Below are 19,738 nucleotides of genomic sequence, written 5' to 3' on the forward strand. Positions count from 1 at the left end.
AGGTAGAATGGTTAGCCGTTTGTTTACATCGTTGACCTTGAAAGATGACGTCAGCGGGTGTCTACCAATCCTCGCCAATATTAATTTTCCGAGGATTTTATACTCTAATGCAGTTTGATATTAACCTTTAGGCTCCCTTAGACCCTAAAAAAGAAAATCTACTGCACAGCAAAGTCTTAAAAATCGACAAAACCTTGACGCCCCTTGACGTTATCTGTCTCCTGAGCCCTCCCTATGTGGCAGCATAGAACCGTAACCTTTGCCCTATTGGGGGGGGGGCATATGTTACCACCCACCTCTAACTCAAAAACTAAGAGGGCTAGAAAGACGCGGTAAAAAGCAGTCGATAGCTCTCAATGCGTACGTTTGAAAGTATTTCGGTCATTTTTCATCTTAGAGCAATATTGGAGTCACTGGAGGACGTCATCAAAGGTCAAAATTTGCCAAATGTCATTATATTTCTCAGAAAACATGCATTTATCTCAGGAACTATGATATAAGCTAGAAAACCGTATGGAAGAGCAATCGATAGCTTTCAAACTCTTCTTTTGATAAGATCATTATCAAAATTGTCCTCAAGTCAATGGTTTAGCCTCCAGAGAGCAAAAACTCCCAAAATACCGGGAGACACATAAACACATTTTACGAAATGTGTTTTTTAACTATAACTTTTGACTAAAAAAAAACACGACATTTCTATTGCCAGAATCGTGTTCCTCTCGCCGAGACGCGTCGAATGAATTATAATTTGACCTTGAAAGGTCAACTTGAAAAGTTGACCTCAGCTGAAGGTCAGTACCTGACCGGAAAAGGTCATGTTGCATATCATTCGTCATTCGATGCTCTGAACAAGACAAACACAATGAGGCCATCCCCAGCGTCCTATCTCTTTCCAATCGAGAATTATTGGCAAAAATATGTTTGTAGCCTCAAATGACCTCGGATGACCTTTCTAGAGGCTATCAACAAAAAAGAAGGCTTGGTTGTCACGGGTGGTCCAAATCATTGTGATTCTGAAATATTTGGACTGTTGCTATGCGTACACACGGATCTACAGGCATTTTCATTTTTCTCCATTGACTTATAATGGTAAGGTCACGCCACTGGCCTGACCCTAGGTCACAGGTATAAAAATCCGAGATATACAAATTATAGGCGCCCATAACATCATGCAATCCACCAAGTTTAAAGCCTTTCTGACAAACACTGCAGGCTGGACATGATTGCAAACTTTTTAGGCTTGGTAAGTTAACTTGACCTGATGACCTGACCTGACATGACTTGGGGTAAAAAATGCACACATTGTCCAAAATTGATATACAAAAAGCTACTCCAAGCGGTTTTTTATTTACACGCAAAAAAAAAAACGCGACAGGGTGGTAACATAGGTATCCCCCCCCCCCCCACTGGGGTGAAGGTTAATGCTGTAGAAACGCTTTTTGGACTTATACTTTCATTCATTGCATAACAAATGAGCAGATGAATATTTTCGAGTTGATAAGAAATTCCAAAATCCAAGCCGAGCTCATCCACACTTATGATGACAAACATTCACATTCGGTGAACCGTAAAATTGCGTTTCACCATAAAAAAGTGTTTTCTCTTCTCGGTGTCACTGTCAGCATCTCCTCTGGTCCGAGGTGTTCTGTTCTGTATTTTACGCTGCAGCCCACTCTGCCATCAACTGACGAGTCGGGGTCAGTCCCCCTCCCCCCCTCCCCCGTGACAGCTTATTTCTGCAGAGTGCCTCTCAGCATTTGTGGCACAGTGCAGGCCGCCGCCGCTCCGAGCGCCATCTATCTCCGACCTGCCCACGTCAGCTGACGACAATCAGCTGATTGGCGCAGCAGAAGCGTATTTCTGTTGGCCAAGGGCAAGGTTGACCGTGGATTGACATAGAGGTAAGTGCAGTGAGGGTCGAGGGATGCTACAGGCATGGGAGAAAGGAGTCCTATGGCCAACCGCTGTGACCAAGGGGAGAAGGGGCCGAGGATGTCTACACAACAATGCATTATACAAATTTGCAATGCTATTGATCAAATTTTCCCTGCTGCATTGTCTATGAACTTGTGCAAATTGTGCATGTCTGACGAGTGACGAGGGGGACCTACAGAACCCCTCGCGCAGTCTCTGCAATACATTCGAAATTACACGTATCGACACATTGTTTCACATTTGGTCTCAACAGGGAAAGGCTCATAGCTACTAAAGGTCATCCGACATCCGGAAATGACTTCAGAGTGACGTTGTGATCGGTCGATTTTCATTGAAATATTTTCCTAGTACGCCAATCGTTTTCAAGAGCACAGTCTCGAAGAACGCTAGCATCGCGTTCTTGGTGTGGACGTTATGTGTAAGAGAAGAAATGTAAAATGTTATTGCAACGGCAAATATAAGCCTAATAGGACGTGTGCTAATGGCCTTTACAGTATGCAATTATGCATGCCTTTCAATTTCTGTGAACTTTTGTGATGTAGTCTGAACTAGCTTTGAACTGAAACATGCAAAGTATAGGCCTGGTACCCGCAGGGTAGCAACATGCTTTCAGCCTACATTTATGGGTGTGCCTAAGCGCCAAAAGTAGAGTCCAGAAACGAGCTTGGATGACTTGTTGAGCAACAGCTAGAGCCTAAACGTTGATACGGCTAAATGCTGGTAGGCTTTTACCTAGACCTGGCTTTTAATGTCATCACTCATATGTGATCTCGATTCTCGAATAAAATGAAATGATATTTAAGGAGGTTAAAATGATCTCACGCATGTCAAGGTGTTTTTATTTTAGGCAAAATAAATCTATGAAACAGTAAAACTCACGTGAGAGCTTTGAACTCACGGAAATAGTTTAACTGTTTTATATATTTATTTTGCCTAAAACAAAAACACTTTGACATGCGTGAAATCATTTTAAACCTCCTTATATTAATCATAATCATGTCATCCATCCTCGCCCACATATAAATGATATTTCATTGGACAGGTTCTTGAGGGCTATCAAACGTCGGAGCAGAATTTGAAAATCGGGTCAGTAGTTTCGGACATAGGAAGGAGGCTGAAGTCTCCCTCTCCGACACTCGCAAGTCGCAATGAATGGAATATACCCTGGGCCTGATAGACGCTACCCGTGCATGGATAATGAACAAAGTACCTACATCAAACGATCCATATAGCGAACAGCCGCTGCCAACGACTCTATGTGCCTGATTTTTAAGGTGCAATGTGAGGAAGATTCCGCTTGTCAGTTGTCTTCCTGCTAGAGCGTCAAGCTCATGCACCATGAGAAAGGAAGGAAATGGAGTATACTGAGGATCTGTTCACATGGGTCGATTGGCTGGACATTTTGACTGTCCAGTGTGATTATTGTGATACCTAAATGGAAGGAAAATAGGCGCGATAAAACACGGCTTACACTTCCTTTTACGGTTAATTTACATAGGAAAAAAGTGTCGAGGATGAATCGATGGCGATTATGTTGCTGACAGGACAGATAAAGTGAATGTAACTTCCGAAGTGTTTTCATTTGACCTAACATGTGAATTTCTACGTGCCAATCCAAAACACAAGCCACTGAAACTACACAGATTGACAAAGCATTGCTTTAGTCTTCCTATCATTACTTACCATACTTTCTGGATTGAGACATATATATTCAACGTGCTAACTGCATATTGTCCAGAGGAACAAGTTTATTACAAACTGAGAAAAGGCCGTTTTTTACCTCTAATGTAAAAATCTGAGATCTGGCTTATAACAAGCATCGTGTTCCTGTGCAGGTAGAACGGTGTGCGTCTGGAGCCAAAAATGGCGTGTCGTAAGATTCGACCGTCCATTAGACGTACACAGTTTATCTATGAAGTACCGCTGTGATAAGTGCTCTTCCGAGTTTGTATTTGAAGAGCTAAAACTCTATACCTTTATCTTTTTATGCAGGAGCAGCTATCCGAGGCATCTATTTTGGGCGCATGCACAGTAAGCTGCAGTGGATGGTTGCAGCTGAGCGTTGGTATTTGTTCTTTGCACTCATACTTTCCTCAGCGGAAAAAGTTGAAAAGTAATTAAACATGATTATATATTTATTCACATATTCATTGTTCCGGTAAAACAAGCTCAAATGGGACGCATGATCCAGCAATGGCGCCTTTGAGAAACATCCACGTTTTTGACAGTTCCTCATCTCAGAAGTCATTCCTTATCACCCTTGACATGAGCACAAACGACCTCGTCTGTCAGTACACGTGTCCACAATCAACAACAATCAACGTATTTGAATAACTGCAACATCAGCATGAAAGGTTTCTAGGAGATAGCCAGATGGCCAAGGCCCTAAATACACAGATGGTGATCTTATCAGCAGATATAAGGACTATCAACCACTCACATATTACCTGAAACAACAGATATGATCCAGGCTCAATGATGGCTGGATGGGCTCATAGAATTAATCAGATAACAATTAGGAAAGAGTAAGTGCTTCCAAGGCGCACATTTTTTATGGAAATTGCGAAGATAGATCCATGAGTGACATTGATCTGATATGTTGCGCGGCTAAATATCTGTCGCCAAGTTATAGTCTGCGGACGGCAATCATTGCAAGCGCAGTGCACTCAGTGTCATAGTGCCGCAAGTATTGCGCATGTCTTCAGGCATATTCGCGACAGATCTTAGCTCAGTCTTTACGGCCTCACAAAACTATATCGTTTGGCTTAATTGCAAAGGTCGACACATCCTGAGCTTTTCATGCTTCAAGAAACAAGTGTTGCATTTGGCTGCCGCACTGCGGCTGTGACTGTTGCCATTGCCGTTTGTCTTCTTGGCTTTTTCAAATGGCACTGTAGCTATCATCTTGAATACTGTAGTCGGTCCTGTCATCATAGACCACATCCACTGAATCATAGCTGACATCAGGGCTGCTGAAACCGTCGTCAAATCCGCTGACATCGCTGTATCCGTCCTGAGTGCCGTAGCTATCGTCGTATGTCTCATCTCGCCCAGCAAGAGCGCTCCTGCCGTACCGATCTCCGGCGCCGTAGCCGTCATCTCGTCTGTCGTAATCGTACTGATCGCCGAGTCGGTCACCGATGGAATACCTCGCGCTGCGCGGCTCGCTGCCGGTGTCATCGTACGCCGCGTCTGGGACGTCGTTACTCGAATCCGGCGCGTAGCTGTCCACCTGATCGACATAATCGTCAATTCGTCTGTCATCTTGAACGTCGGCACGATCATTTCGCGTATCATAACGATCATCATCGTAATAGCCGTCATCCTGGCGGTCATACCTGCCGTCATCACGGCCATCGTCGTACAGATCATCGCCGCGGTCGTCGTAGAGGTCGTCCCTGCGGCGGTCATCGTACCTGTCATCGACTCGATAATCGTAATCATCGCCTCTGTGATCATCGTAGCCGTCATCGCCACGAACATCGTAACTATCATCACCACGATCATCGAAGATATCGTCTCCACGGGCGTCGTATTGATCATCGTAAGTGTCATCACTTCGGTCGTCGTAGTTGCTTTTGCCTTGATCGTCGTACAAATCATCGTCCCTGCTATTATAATCATCGTCGCCTCTGTAATCATAACCATCATCGGTTCTGTCATCGTAGCGATCATCTTGATCATCGTAACTGTCATTACTTGTGTCGTAGCTGTCATCATTGCGATCATCGTAGGCATCGTCACTTCGATAATCGTCTCCTTGATAATCATAGTTGTCATCACTTCGATCGTCATAGCCATCATCGCCGCGATCATCGTAGCTGTCAATACCATGATCATCATATACATCATCGCTGCGATCGTCATAGATATCATCACTGCGATCATCGTAGATATCGTCTCCACGATCATCGTAGCTATCGCCGCCGCGATCATCGTAGGTATCGTCTCCGCGATCATCGTAGATATCGTCTCCGCGATCATCGTAACCATCATCACTGCCATCGTCGTAGACATCGTCTCGGCGATCATCGTAGCCGTTGTCCTCGCGATCATCGTAGATGTCGCCTGCGCGATCATCGTAGGTATCGTCTCCGCGATCGTCATAGCCATCATCACTGCGATCATCGTAGATATCGTCTCCGCGATCATCGTAGCCATCATCACTACGATCATCGTAGATATCGTCTCCGCGATCATCGTAGATACCATCTCCGCGATCATCGTAGGTATCGTCTCCTCGATCATCGTAGAAGTCGTCCCCGCGATCATCGTAGGTATCGTCTCCGAGATCGTCATAACCGTCATCAGTACGATCATCGTAGATATCGTCTCCACGATCATCATAGCTGTCGTCCCCGCGATCATCGTAGATATCGCCTCTGCTATCATCGTAGGTATCGTCTCCGCGATCATCATAACCATCATCACTGCGATCATCGTAGCTGTCGTCTCCGCGATCATCGTAGATATCGCCTCTGCTATCATCGTAGGTATCGTCTCCGCGATCATCATAACCATCATCACTGCGATCATCGTAGATATCGTCTCCGCGATCATCGTAGCTGTCGTCTCCGCGATCATCGTAGGTATCGTATCCGCGATCGTCATAACTATCATCAGAATGATCATCGTAGATATCGTCTCCGCTATCATCATAGCTGTCGTCTCCGCGATCATCGTAGATATCGCCTCTGCTATCATCGTAGGTATCATCTCCGCGATCATCATAACCATCATCACTGCGATCATCGTAGATATCGTCTCCGCGATCATCGTAGCTGTCGTCTCCGCGATCATCGTAGGTATCGTCTCCGCTATCATCGTAGGTATCGTATCCGCGATCGTCATAACCATCATCAGAATGATCATCGTAGATATCGTCTCCGCTATCATCATAGCTGTCGTCTCCGCGATCATCGTAGATATCGCCTCTGCTATCATCGTAGGTATCGTCTCCGCGATCATCATAACCATCATCACTGCGATCATCGTAGATATCGTCTCCGCGATCATCGTAGCTGTCGTCTCCGCGATCATTGTAGCTGTCGTCTCCGTGATAATCGTAGATATCATCTCCACGATCTTCGTACATATCGTCTCCGTGATCATCGTAGATGTCGTCACCACGATCGTCGTAAATATCGTCTCCTTGATCATCGTATTGATCGTCGTCATAATAGCCTCGGTTTCGTCCTGCGAAGGCTCCGTCCAAATCATCGTATCGTCCGTCGTCGTCGTAGCCATCTTGTTCGACGTAATCGTCTCGGCTGTCAAAACCGTCGTCGTTTGCGGGTAAGTCGAGGTCGGGGCGGCTCAGGACACCTGGCCCCGCCTCTCCTGTGTCACCTGCGGTGGCAAGTGCTGTGTCGGAGACAGTGTCGTCAATAGGCCGATTGTCACCCCTACGGCGTCCGGCGGGTCCCCTTCCTCTGCGGTTAAAGCGACGAGGACCCACAGCGGTCGGAGACCCAAAACCATCATCGTAGTCGTCGTCACGGTTCGGGAACCTTCTGCCACGGCCCCCGAGCCTTCTTCCACCGCCTCTGAACCTCCTTCCACCGTCTCCAGCCCCTCCTCCGCCGCTTCTAGCCATTCCTCCGTTACCTCCAGCCATTCCTCCACGGCCGGTTAACCTTCTGCTGGGGCCTCCGATCCTTGCCCCTCGGATCCCCAGCCTGACACGGCGCCGGGGTTTGACGCCATTCACCTCGCCGTCCAGGCTGTCGGCGTTTGCTCCCTGTCCACCGCCACTGAACCGACCGGTACCTCGCGGACGCGCGCTGCGCACCCCACCCAGCCTCGTCCGGTGGTGTTCCAAGGACCTGGAGAGCTCTATGGCGGCATCATCCGTACTTTTCTTGCCGGCTTTGCCGCGACTGCGGAAGGGGCTGCCCCTTCCTCTGTACGCGCGACCCCGGTACATGGAACCATCGTCGTCGCTGGGACGCTTACCGGAGCCATCTTCGCTCTTACCGATGGCGCGACCTCCAATGTCGTCGTCGTCGTCGCCTCTCCTGCCTGACTTGGAACGGTCGTCATCCTGGCCAGCAGAGTCGTCACCACTGCTGTCAGAGCTGGAGCTTTGACCCTTACGAGCACGCCTGTCGTCATCACCGACTCCGTTAATATCGTCATAGAGATCTTCGAAGAAGTCGTCGTCTCTCTCGTTGTAATTGTCTCCGCCTCGATCGTCATCTCCTCTTAGGTCATCATCTCCCCTTCCATCATCATCGCCCCTTCCATCGTCATCGCCCCTTCCATCGTCGTCATCCCTTCGATCGTCGTCTCCCCTTCGGTCGTCGCCTCCCCTCCCATCGTCGTCTCCTCTTAGATCGTCGTCTCCTCGTATATTATCATCTTCTCTTCGATTGTCATTTCCCGTTCGATCGTCGCCTCCCTTCCTGCCATCTCCCTGTCGATCATCGTCTCCTCCAACACGTTCACGGCGCTGCGGCTGGAGCTTCCTCTGCCGTCGCCTGCTGGGAGTAACGTCACCAAGATCCGTGACGCTGCCGAGATCCTCTTCCGATGGCGCCAGGCTCTCGGGGAAAGGCTCGGACAGTTCATTGATGTTATCCGATGACAGGGTATCCCTGGGAGGCGGCTGCCTCAGTCCGACGTCAATCATTTCCACCTCGGGGAGGACATCTTCTGGCAGCGTGAGCGCATTCTCCTCCTTGAAGCGGAGCTTGGCCGCCTTGTACTTGCCGGACGGCTTGCGGAAGATGTCACGCGCCTGCGCAGTGGCAACGAACAGCAGCAGTACTGCTACCTGAGGGAGAACGGGGAACAATCATTAAAAACAGTCACACAAATCATATTATGCAAGCAATGAGCGTAGGATGGGGGTTGGGTGAGAAATCATGACTTCCCTAATCCATTTCCAATCCTTTGCATCCTTGGCAATACCGTGGCGTTGGGCCTCGCGGTTCCCTTTACACACGAAAAAACGAGCGAGTGTGGCAAAAAAAAAACCACTCCCCTACCCGGACGAATGTCACTGAATATGGGAGATATCGTAGAAGCCAGATACCCACTCAGCGATTTCACTCCTAACCCAAACGAGAAATCCAAAGCTTTTCCCAGTGACTGTCAGAGAAATCGAAGCTTTTTGCTTGGGAAGTAAAAACAAATGGTCTGGTATCTCTCAATCATTTCTAGGACGATTCCCAAGCGCTCCTCAAGCGATCGCCAGGGACATGCCCCGCGTGATCCTCAAGCCTTCAATGACAGCACGTGGTGAAGAGCAGGGTCCCGACCGGGATATCCCAGAACTTCCCCAAGCGGCTGCTCGAAATATCCTGCGCCGTCCCCAGACCCAATATGATGCCACAGCACATTGAAAAGCACGAACCAAGTAACAGAGGAATTTCCGAGCGTCCTGACGTTTCTAAGAATCTTAAAAAGATGCCAAGAGAAAACCAGAGATTCCCTAGCCTCCACTGAAACCAACAGGTAGATAACTGGGGAAGACTCAGGATTTTCCAGTGCTCCCAAACCAGGAAGAGGAAAGCGCTAAAAAATCCCAATATTTCCCCAGCTGATCCCCAGGCGAAATGTTGAATGGGAAGTAAGCAGGAGTTGGAAAAGGCGAGAAAATTATCAAACCGGGCATGGTCAAAGAAAACCAAATAAAACATTGGAAGTCATAGCTAGAGCGTATTAGACACTGAAGTACTTTAATTACAATCATCATGTTTCTACCAATAGAGCTCATGAGAATTCATAACTTTCCCCAATTAGCTATTAACGTTTTCATTTTTGTCGCACATCTGAAAATGGTTGCTCGACCGAGCGAGAGCGACAAACAATTGAATATTCGCTGTCACATGTCATACATTGAACCAAATTTTGAATGGAGGGCCAGCCAGGAAAACGTTCCCAACAGGTCGGAGGAAATCAATAAACAGGAATCACACAAGTAAAAAACTTCACCAACGACATCTGGTTTTCCTTCCTTGTTATTTATGACTCGCCCGTATAGGCCTTTTTTACAGCGTTTAGTAACGAGGCAGTGGCGGATCCAGGGGGGGGGGCAAAATGGGCATTTGCCCCCCCCCCCCCAACGGCATAATTTTAACTTTACGCCTATGGACGATGCATGGAAAGAATCGATAAATTGTTATGGTTTGACCCCCCCCCAAACTCAGCTGGATCCGCCTCTGTAACGAGGGAGGGGGGAGGAGGGTCCGATGCATTCCCAGCATCCTCCAGCCAATCCAAATCAACCCTTGACTGAGTTAGAGATTTGCGGAGGAAATGACGGTATGACCTGTCGTCCACCTCTGACAGCTTCGTAACATGTTACGAAGGCACCAACACTACTTCGTAAATGTTCAAATGGTTGCTAAATTCGAATTCAGCTCCAAAAACTAGCCTTGAAACATGTAAAACTCGAAAAAGTGAGCCGAGGTCACCAAAGGTCAATGACCTGACCTGACCTTCAGGTGACCTTGACACCCACCCTAATGCATGGAAGCTACATCAAATCACATGTTTGAACGTTTGAAACCACGAAAAGCTTGCAAACGCGCGGCTAATGCGAGCCGACATACGCCGAATCGCGATTCCGGCCAAACATGATCTCGGAAAAGAGGTCACAGGTCAAAGGTCATTTGGGTCAGGGTCATGAACTTTTTTAGGGTGGGTGGAAAATTGATCAATGCATGGGTACTGAAAGTTTCGTCGCGATCGGCCGCTTTTTACGCGAGTTATTCGCGAAAAACCTTAGGAAGGTTACATCATCCAGGCCTCCCTGTGCCGGCGAGGGTTAAAGGTCTCCGGCAGGTTTTTTTTTTACAATAGCGTCTGATAGAGACATGCTAGAGCGGCGAAAACACGTCAGCTGTGTTCAGCTCGACGATACGGATCGACTGATATGCAACATCACCTTTTCCGGTTAGGTCATGAACTTGACCTGAGGTCAACTTTTCAAAATGACCCTTCAAGTTCAAATTATATCTCATTGACGAGTTTCGACGAGAAAATCACGATTCTGGCAAAAGTCAAATATTATGACACATGGCAGAGGGGCGTTAGAAGGGATATCGAATGCACTACTCCGCGGCGCTGTAGCTCTATTGGTTCCCGAGTTATGCACAGCAAAATGCTGAAATAGGCAAAATTTGACCTTTGATGACCTCTGGTGGCCTGACTTTTTACCTGACCTAAACAGTGATTGAACTATGTATTTCCTTCATTTTTTTTGACACTCCTTCGCATGCCACTTACTGCATGTCACTACGTGGCCCAGAAGCCGAGTAAGACTGGGGGCGTGACCCCCCCCCTCAGCACGACACGGAAAACTCAGACCACCAGCTCGGCGCGGGTCTAATTAAAGTGCTATAATAGTTTATTAGTTGAGCTTCCAGGTCGGGACAATAACCCGAACGTCGGGGAAATTTGGGGCTACTAGATCTTCTTCAAATCAGGCCTTTAGCAATCTTTAACCCGCGCGGGGCTGGGGGGGTAAAATTTACCCCCCCTCGCGAATTTTTGCGATATCTCAAAAACGGCGGCGCGCAGCGCCGCCAAACTTTCAGTACCTTTTCTTACATGAATTTGACACGTTCTCTGAAAATTTGAGCGAAATCCGTCGGAAAATTTTTGAGAAATTGACGTTTTAGTGACGTCATGTTCGCCATTTTCGCCTCAAAAACGGCAAAAGTTCAAACGCCGCTAACATCTTCATTTTTAAAGGAATCAAGACGTAACAAAAAGGTTATACGTAATTTTACTTTGTCTATCAAATGGCTATCTCGGTTTTTTGAAAATTTTGGATTTTGGCCTAATTTAAAAAAAAAAAACTGACTTTTTTGGGAAAATCATTATAAAATCAAAAATTTTGAGTCTATCAAAAAAACCGGAATATATTTCAGAGAAGTGGTCTATGTGCACCTACATACCAAATTTCAGAAGAATCGGTTCAAAAATGTGGGAGTTATTCAAAATTTTATGACGTCACGACACACAAATTTTTTTGAAAAATGACTTTTTTGGAAGTTCTAGACCTCGTACGGAAACAAAAATAGCACCATTCGATTTGCCGTGAAAAACTGCATCAGATAGACACCTTTTTAGGCCTTAACAACCAACTTCAAAATTTGACCTCACTTGACCTGACCTTGACCTGACCTCGACCTGAAATTCATCCAGAGGTGGTCCATATCACTTATTGAGTGTGCCTATTGAATTCTATGAGTAAAATGACCCATAAAACATGTGTCGCACATGCCCTTTTCTATATTTTGTTTTTTGGTGACCTGACCTAACCTGACCTGACCTTGACCTTGACCTCTGAATGATATTGTATGCAACGAATATTGTCTTGGTAGCCTAAGAACACGTTTTGGGCGATCAGTCTCAGTCCATGACTCCATATTTCGGCAACTACGGCGCAAGGCCGATACTGTAGAAACTTGCAATTTGTACCCTTGACCTGACCTTGACCTTGACCTCAAACTTTAAATTAAGTACATGTTTTTAGTAGTTCGTGATGAGAGCTTTCGATTGGCGTTTGAATTTTCCAAATCGGACCATTAGTTCGGGAGATAACAGGGGGGGGTAAAATTTACCCCCCCCCCAGCCCCGCGCGTTCGGCTGGAGACCCCAGCCCCGCGCGGGTTAATTGATAATTTTGCATTTGTTTTGATTTGCATTCGTTTTGATCAAAGATGGTAGGTACATTCATGGATTCGTAATACCTCGGGTCAGGTCAGGTCAGGTCAAGGCTTCCTGCGCTATCCATATAGCGTGCTAACGACGACCATCAGTCTCGCTCCATGCTGCATAGGCACCAAAACTAGTTGTCAAATGTTCAAATCGATGCTAAATTCGAAATCAGCTCCTAAACTACCCTAAAAATTGCAAACTTAAAAAATTCAACCAATGTAATATAAGGTTTATGACCTTGACCCAATTTTTACATGACCCTCATACCCACCACAATACATGGGTTATTTATAATTTCAGGTGCAAGCATTTCTATTGACAAAAAGCATGAAAACACGCGGATAATGTGCGCTGAAACACTCGAATCACCCTTCCTGTCAGACATCGTCTCGAGAAACAGACTCACACAGTTCATAATTCATTCGGGTCGTAATAATACGTTAAGGGTAGATGTACCTCGTATTTGTACGTATTTGTTTTCTCGGGGGTACAGAAAACTTCGGGGCTATATTCCTTTTTTATGTTCGCCAAAAAAAAGAAAAGAAAGAGGAGTCCGTCCCAATTCGAACCTTCTTTAAGTGAAAGGGCTCACCGGATGCCAACACCCTTCGTTGATCTAATCTAAAAAAATAAATCGATGCGCCTGGTTATGCAAGACACGATGCTGTCTAAATTGTGACTCTGCGGTCATTTCTGGCGAAGCTATTTACCAAAAACCGAACCCCTACCAAGCCGGTACTTGACTTAGCCTCACAGATCACTAGTTAACCCAAGACCGTAAAATCATTAACAAAAAAAAAAAATGTGTTCATGACCAAATCCAAAAGGAATTGCTTGATCCCCTGCAATTCATCCGCCATTCATTACCCACCGTCCACCAGTCCCCACGCACAGTCCCTCCTCTCATCTTCACTCGTTTCTCGCTCCTATCACCTCACGTCTATCTCTGCCACCCCTCCCTCCCTCCTCCACCCCTCTCTCCCTCTCCTCCCCTCCCCTCCCGCTCCCTCTGCCCGTCAGTGACACTCACCGCTCTCATGGTGGTCATCGGAGTACAACTGACTCCGATGACACGTCCACCGTCCAACTTATATCATTTCCTGTACCGTCCCGGCTCGGCGCTGTTTCCTCTACACCGGGCCGTGGTCTCCGTCCCCTCACCGCGCCATATGTGCGATCTTTGTGTATGTAATGTTGAGGAAAATAAATCGGTGAGCAGCATCACTGGAATCATATCGAACGCCTCTCAGTCGCGGCGCAGTTGGGCAGGTGGAACAAAGCTGTCGTGCCGTCTGTAGCGTTCAGGCCCCCAGCCGGCTGTATTGTTACTCGCTACAATCGAAGGCGATTGCGGATTCACCGGAAATGACCAGAGAAAAAACGAGACTTCTTTGCCTCGGTAAAGTATATGCATGAATCGACGAAAAAAATAAACCATGAGTGGTGTCCTCTGTGTCATATCAGGCGTAGGTTCATTTTACCCGCGCCAGTATTGGCCATTCTAGATCTTTTCATTATAGGAGGTTGGTGCATACCTGGCTCCTACTTTCGTGTTTGACCCTATTTGAACAGTGTTGCAAACAAAAGGAGTTCGCTGCTTTTCAGAGAAAGAGAGGGAAAAAGATTGAGGAGACGAGAGAAAGATAAATAGGGAGAGAGAATGAAAGAAAGAAAGAAAGAAAGAAAGAGAGAGAGAGAGAGAGAGAGAGAGAGAGAGAGAGAGAGAGAGAGAGAGAGAGAGCGCAATACAAACACGTTTTAGTGTCAGGGGATAACCCTGAAAGAAATGGTCTCAACCAGCAATAATGGTACATATGTTACAGAGCGCTTGAGAAATCCGTGAAGTTAAGTTTGCAAACTCCTTGACCCGTTAGTGAGTCTGCAAACTCCCTTGGGACTCCCTTGGGTGTTTGCAGACCTACTGATCGGCCAGGGAGTTTGAGAAATTCCAGAGCGATTGGGACAAATAAAAACAATTGTGTAGCATGTGGATGGGTGGTCCATGATCTTAGAACAAAGGCGGCTAGTTGTAACGCCTGTTTAACCATCGAACACTGACAAAAAGCTTGCAGATCATATGCACACCATAAATATATTGCAACTTTGATACGCCCTCAGTGCAAAGAAGTTTTTTTCAAAAAGCTCCCGAAGTGCGGAACCGGAGCCGGAGCTGGAGCCGGGGCCGTCGGAGCCGGCACATTTTGCCCGGAGCCGGAGCTGGAGCCGTGAAACAATATAGCCCGGAGCCGGAGCCGGAGCCGGAGCCGTCAAATAAACGGGCGACTCCGACTCATTTCTTTTTTTAAGAAGAAGAACAAGAAAAAAATAATTGACCTAGTACGGTTTGACGGTACAAGGCAGTTAAACATGTGGTACGTCATGGGCCATCACGTGAATGAAAAAGGCTGAATGTGTACTCGTATTCCCAATGTCTCAGAGTACACAATCAACCTCCTGCCTGCTCCTCCCTCCCCACGTCTACTGCATCCCAGAGCCTGACGACCGGTCATCAGGGGACGGCATTGTTTTGAAGCCGGTGCAGCGAACTCGCCTTTCTAATCCAATCACCCTTTTCCTTTCACCTGTATTCAATTGATCACTTATGGGACGTACTAAGTTGGAGTCGGAACCGGAGCCGGAGCCACCGGAGCCGGACCATTTTACTCGGAGCCGGAGCCGGAGCCGGAGCCGGAGCCGGAGCCGATTTTTTTCTCCGGAGCCGGAGCCGGAGCCGGAGCCGTCTGAAATTTGCACGGCTCCGCATCCCTGGAAAGCTCAAACATACAAGAAGTAAGTATGCCTAAGCCTAATGCCTAAGCCTCGTCAAAACCCCACTGTTGTGCGAACTCGTGCGCTGCGTCGCATTGACGCGGACGAATATCGCCGCGATCTGGCCGCCACTGATTGGTCCGCTGTGTTCGCCGCTGACACTGTCGCTGTTAAGTGGGAGCTGTTTTCTGATCGGCTCCGCCTCGTCATCGACCGACACGCCCCTTTTAGAGATGTTCGGCTCAGAAACCCGGTGGCTCCACCTGTATCTGACCAGACTCGTGACCTGATTATACGGAGAGGGGCAGCGCTGCGGGCCGGTGGGCACGCCTCAGCTGAGTACCGCCAGCTCAACCGTGAGGTGCGCTCTGCTATACGTGCGGACAACCGGCAGCACATATCCGATAGGATTCGCAGCGACGGCCCCAGCTCCCTCTGGCGACACATGCGTCACCTCATTACCGACGGGCGACCAAACCGGGGTGTGCTTCCAGCTGTCACCCCTGACGCCATTAACGATTATTTTGTCGGCGTCGGCCCGCGGGTAGCCGCGGAGGTGGCTGCGCTGGGTCCCGCCCGTGAGGTGCCGGTGCGGCTGCCGCGGGTGGGCGCCTGCGCTTTCACCCTTCAGCCCATCACGCTTAGTCATTTACATCTAGTCATTTTTAGTATGCGCAACTCTTCCGCTAGTGGCACTGATAGTCTTTGTATTCGTACTTTTAAGCTCTCTTTTAGCATCATCGGTCCTGTTTTATTGCACATCATTAACTCCAGCATCATTCTTAACGAGGTACCGTCATCCTGGAAGCACGCCCTGGTACATCCAATTCACAAGTCCGGGAACACCGACGATCCTTCAAACTTCCGTCCTATATCAATCCTTCCTGTCATCGCGAAGGTAGTGGAGAAGGTGGTGCAGCTCCAGCTGTACGACTACCTCGCATCCAACCATCTCCTCTCCCAATCCCAACACGGATTCAGGCCCCAACACTCTACCGAGACAGCCCTCATTAACGTCACCGACCGCGCGCTTCACGCAATGGATCAAAGTCAAATCTCGCTTCTCTGCCTCATCGATTTGAGTCGCTGCTTCGATGTCATCGATCATTCCAAATTACTATCCAAGCTGCAGCTTTACTGCATCGACACCTCCTGGTTCTCCAGCTACCTGTCCGGCCATACACAGAGCGTCAGCCTTTCTCCAACACTTATCTCCCAGTCTCGTCCAATTACCAAAGGCGTGTTCCAAGGTTCCTCTCTCGGCCCTCTTCTCTTCACGGTTTTTTCGAACGACCTCAGCCTGCATGCCGCCGGCGCCTGCGTCACGCAGTACGCCGACGACACGCAGGTTCTCGTCTCTGGCAGAAAAAACGCCTTTCCAGCCTTGATCGGTGACATGGAGGCGGCCCTTCAATCCCTGGACGCGTACTTTCGGTCCAATGGACTGAAAGTCAACGAGGCGAAATTTGAGCTCCTCCCTATCGGCACTCGGCAAAATCTACGAAACCTTCCCCCCTTCTCTGTAAAATTTCGGAGTACAGCTCTCCTTCCCGGCTACGAGGCGAAAAATCTTGGTATCACTTTCGACCGTCATCTTTCGTGGGATTCGCACGTATCACAGCTGTCTCGGAAGTGCGTAGGGATCCTGACCGCCATCTCTCACCTACGTCACTACCTACCCCCCGGATCCCTTCCTATCATCGTCTCAGCCCTAGTCTTCTCGCACATCCGCTATGGTTTGGCAGTGTACGGCAACGGTTCTGGCAGAAACATGGCAACCATTCAAAAAAATTTCAACTATGCAGCCCGCATCATTTCTGGAAAGCGTAAATTTGACCATATATCCGCCGTGCGAGAAGACCTGGGCTGGCTGTGTTCCCAAGACCTGGTCGTCCATCACACCCTCACACTGCTTCATAAGGTCCGTCAGACTGGGCAGCCCGAGTCTCTGGCTGCTCGGTTCTTCACGAACCGCGAACGGCCGAACCATGTGCGCAGCACTCGCAGTGACAACCTGCTGAGTCTCCCTGACATACGCGGCACGGCGGCGGGAAAGCGGCAGTTTACATACCGTGCCGCAGAGCTGTACAATGCTCTCCCCGCCGCCTTTACTGATCTGACCGTCACCGAGTTTAGAAACCAGCTGAAACGTCGACTGACGTCTGGTGCGGACGAAGTGTGATATGTATGTATATGTATGTGCATTGTGTTGTGCGCTTTTATCGTGATTTTTAAGCATTTTTTATGTCATAGCATGATGTTCTTTTACCCACTTCATCACCATCTTTTATTGACTCAGTGCCAAGAATAGCCTCTTTGACTTCGGTCATAGATAGGGGACGGCCACTACGAAGTAAATAAATAAATAAAATAAATAAAGTAATAGGCTTCCTAGCCCTCAAATCCTGAGTACCTTCCACTTTTGTATGGTTCATTTTAGTGATGTCAATTACAGAAAATCTTGATACCCATACCAAACCAAATACCAACAATGACCATGGAAGAATACCGAAACCGAATCAATTTTGTAAACTCAGGAAAATTCCAACTTTTTACCAAATTCAGAGCCTCTTTTTCATAAGGGACGATTCACAATGCAAACAAAATACCGAATGCATTGCCCTTGAAATACTAAACACCGTGTTGGTATCGGTTTGGTATCGAGTTCGTTTTTTGTCTTGTTGTTGTTTTTGTTCATAACTTTGCCAAAAAACGGTCGCAGAGACACGATTTTGCATCATCGTGTTTTCCATGCCGAGACGCGTCAAATGATCTGCTTTTTGTTTAGGTGAAAACAACTTAAGGTGTTTTCATAATAGATATGAAATGACCTGAAGATATGACCTGACTTCAGGTCAGGTCATATCGGGTCAGATTTTCCGGGTCGGGCCAAGTTCAGGTCAGAGCCTCTCAGGTCACGAATCTGGCCGAAGGAGGTCATGTTGCATATCATTTGATCTGGTAGGTCTTGCCGAGTCCATTGGCGGCTTTCCCTATTCGCTATCTCAATTTGATAGGATTTTTTACGAAAAACTCCTATGACCCTAGGACCCTAGTCCCTATGACCCTAGGACTTCTAGGTTCTGTAAGACTCATTTCCCTGTGAAAGTTTTTTTTTCTGGGTCTGAGGGCATTGCATATTTGCGACATTTTAGGACCGTACAGAGGTTCACTTATGCCGTCATACGTAGGTCAGTGACCTGACCTGAACTGAAAATGTGGTTGCTGTCACAAAACCTGACTTGAAGCATAGCTCAGGTGTGCCTAATTTCAGCTTTCTATTGTCAGCGTGATCCGAGCTATCGCGAGAAAAATTGGAGGGGGGGGGGGACGTCACCCGTACACTTCGGCCGGCAAAGGTTTATAAATTGTCGGAATCTGATGATGCTGGTGTAAAAGAGAATATCCCTTTCAAGCCGCAGCCGTGTTTTTACATTTGTTTATGTGTGTCATTCAGACAAGGCGCTTTGAGTTAAGCTTTTGCTTTTGCCCCTGTCTTATATTTTGTACAAGTTCAGCCCGTATTTTTGTTTAATAAACTTGGTTATGATGATGATGATGATGATGATGAAGATTGGACAATCTTATCATAAAATCATGTCATTTTTAATATGCAATCATTTCATTTTATCTTTAATGTCACTTGAGGACATTGAGGTTTTCGTTAATGATTTTGATAGTGATCAGTCAGTAGGCTAGTGACATATTTACTATTTTTGGCAAAAGTATCTAAAAAACGGAGCTCTTGCATTGTGGTACTTCACCTGGCCTCAGAGTTCACTGGTTGACCTAAAACCTTAACCCGCGCATGACTGGGGGGGGGGGCTCTACAGAGCCCCCCTCCCGTTTTTCGGCAAGGTCTTCTAAACCGTTTGACGGATCAACACGAAACTTGCGGTACCCTCAGCGGCATTAACTTGACACCTTGTGTTAAAATTTCCATTTTCTAGCTACCATAGTTTAGCCGACAATAACGTCAGAGTGACGTCATGTCGGCCGATTTTGATGCAAAATATTGAATTACGGCAAACGCTCTCAAGAGCTTAGTTTTAAAGCTAGATCCAATTTATTTGCATCAGTGGACTAGAAATACACGTAGCTATCAAACTGCTATCTCGAATTTTCGAAATTTTGAAAATTTAGAAGGCTATGGTTTTACAATTACAAAAACATATTTATATTTTTTCAAAAGGTTTTTGATTTTTCGCAAAAACCGGTATATGTGATAGAACACACACTGATAAACTACTCTAGCAAGTTTTAGCCTAATGTATTCAAAAATAGCCTAGTTATTAGCATTATTGTCAAAATTTTAAGATTAGGTATATTTTTCAAAACCTTTTTCAGTACGTTTTTGACA

General features: G+C 47.1%; 1 protein-coding gene across 1 annotated transcript; it reads right to left on the reverse strand.

Annotated features, from left to right (window-relative positions):
• Positions 1-4,816: 4,816 nt before the first annotated feature.
• LOC122388414 (dentin sialophosphoprotein-like) lies at positions 4,817-13,662 on the reverse strand. Its single transcript, XM_043379470.1, has 3 exons — positions 13,640-13,662; positions 7,792-8,710; positions 4,817-7,284 (listed from the first exon to the last, which is right to left on the reverse strand). Exons 1-3 carry the CDS (start codon positions 13,655-13,657, stop codon positions 4,817-4,819), a joined length of 3,405 nt encoding a protein of 1,134 aa, XP_043235405.1. The 5' UTR covers positions 13,658-13,662.
• Positions 13,663-19,738: the final 6,076 nt, after the last annotated feature.

Source organism: Amphibalanus amphitrite, unplaced genomic scaffold, assembly GCF_019059575.1.
Source record: "Amphibalanus amphitrite isolate SeventyFive unplaced genomic scaffold, NRLGWU_Aamphi_draft 000322F_arrow, whole genome shotgun sequence".
Taxonomy (NCBI): domain Eukaryota; kingdom Metazoa; phylum Arthropoda; class Thecostraca; order Balanomorpha; family Balanidae; genus Amphibalanus; species Amphibalanus amphitrite.

Coding starts and splice junctions, on each gene's coding strand:
- LOC122388414 (XM_043379470.1), bottom strand. Junction 7,285..7,791: donor CGGCAAAGCCGGCAAGAAAA/GTACGGATGATG, acceptor TTGCCACCGCAG/GTGACACAGGAGAGGCGGGG.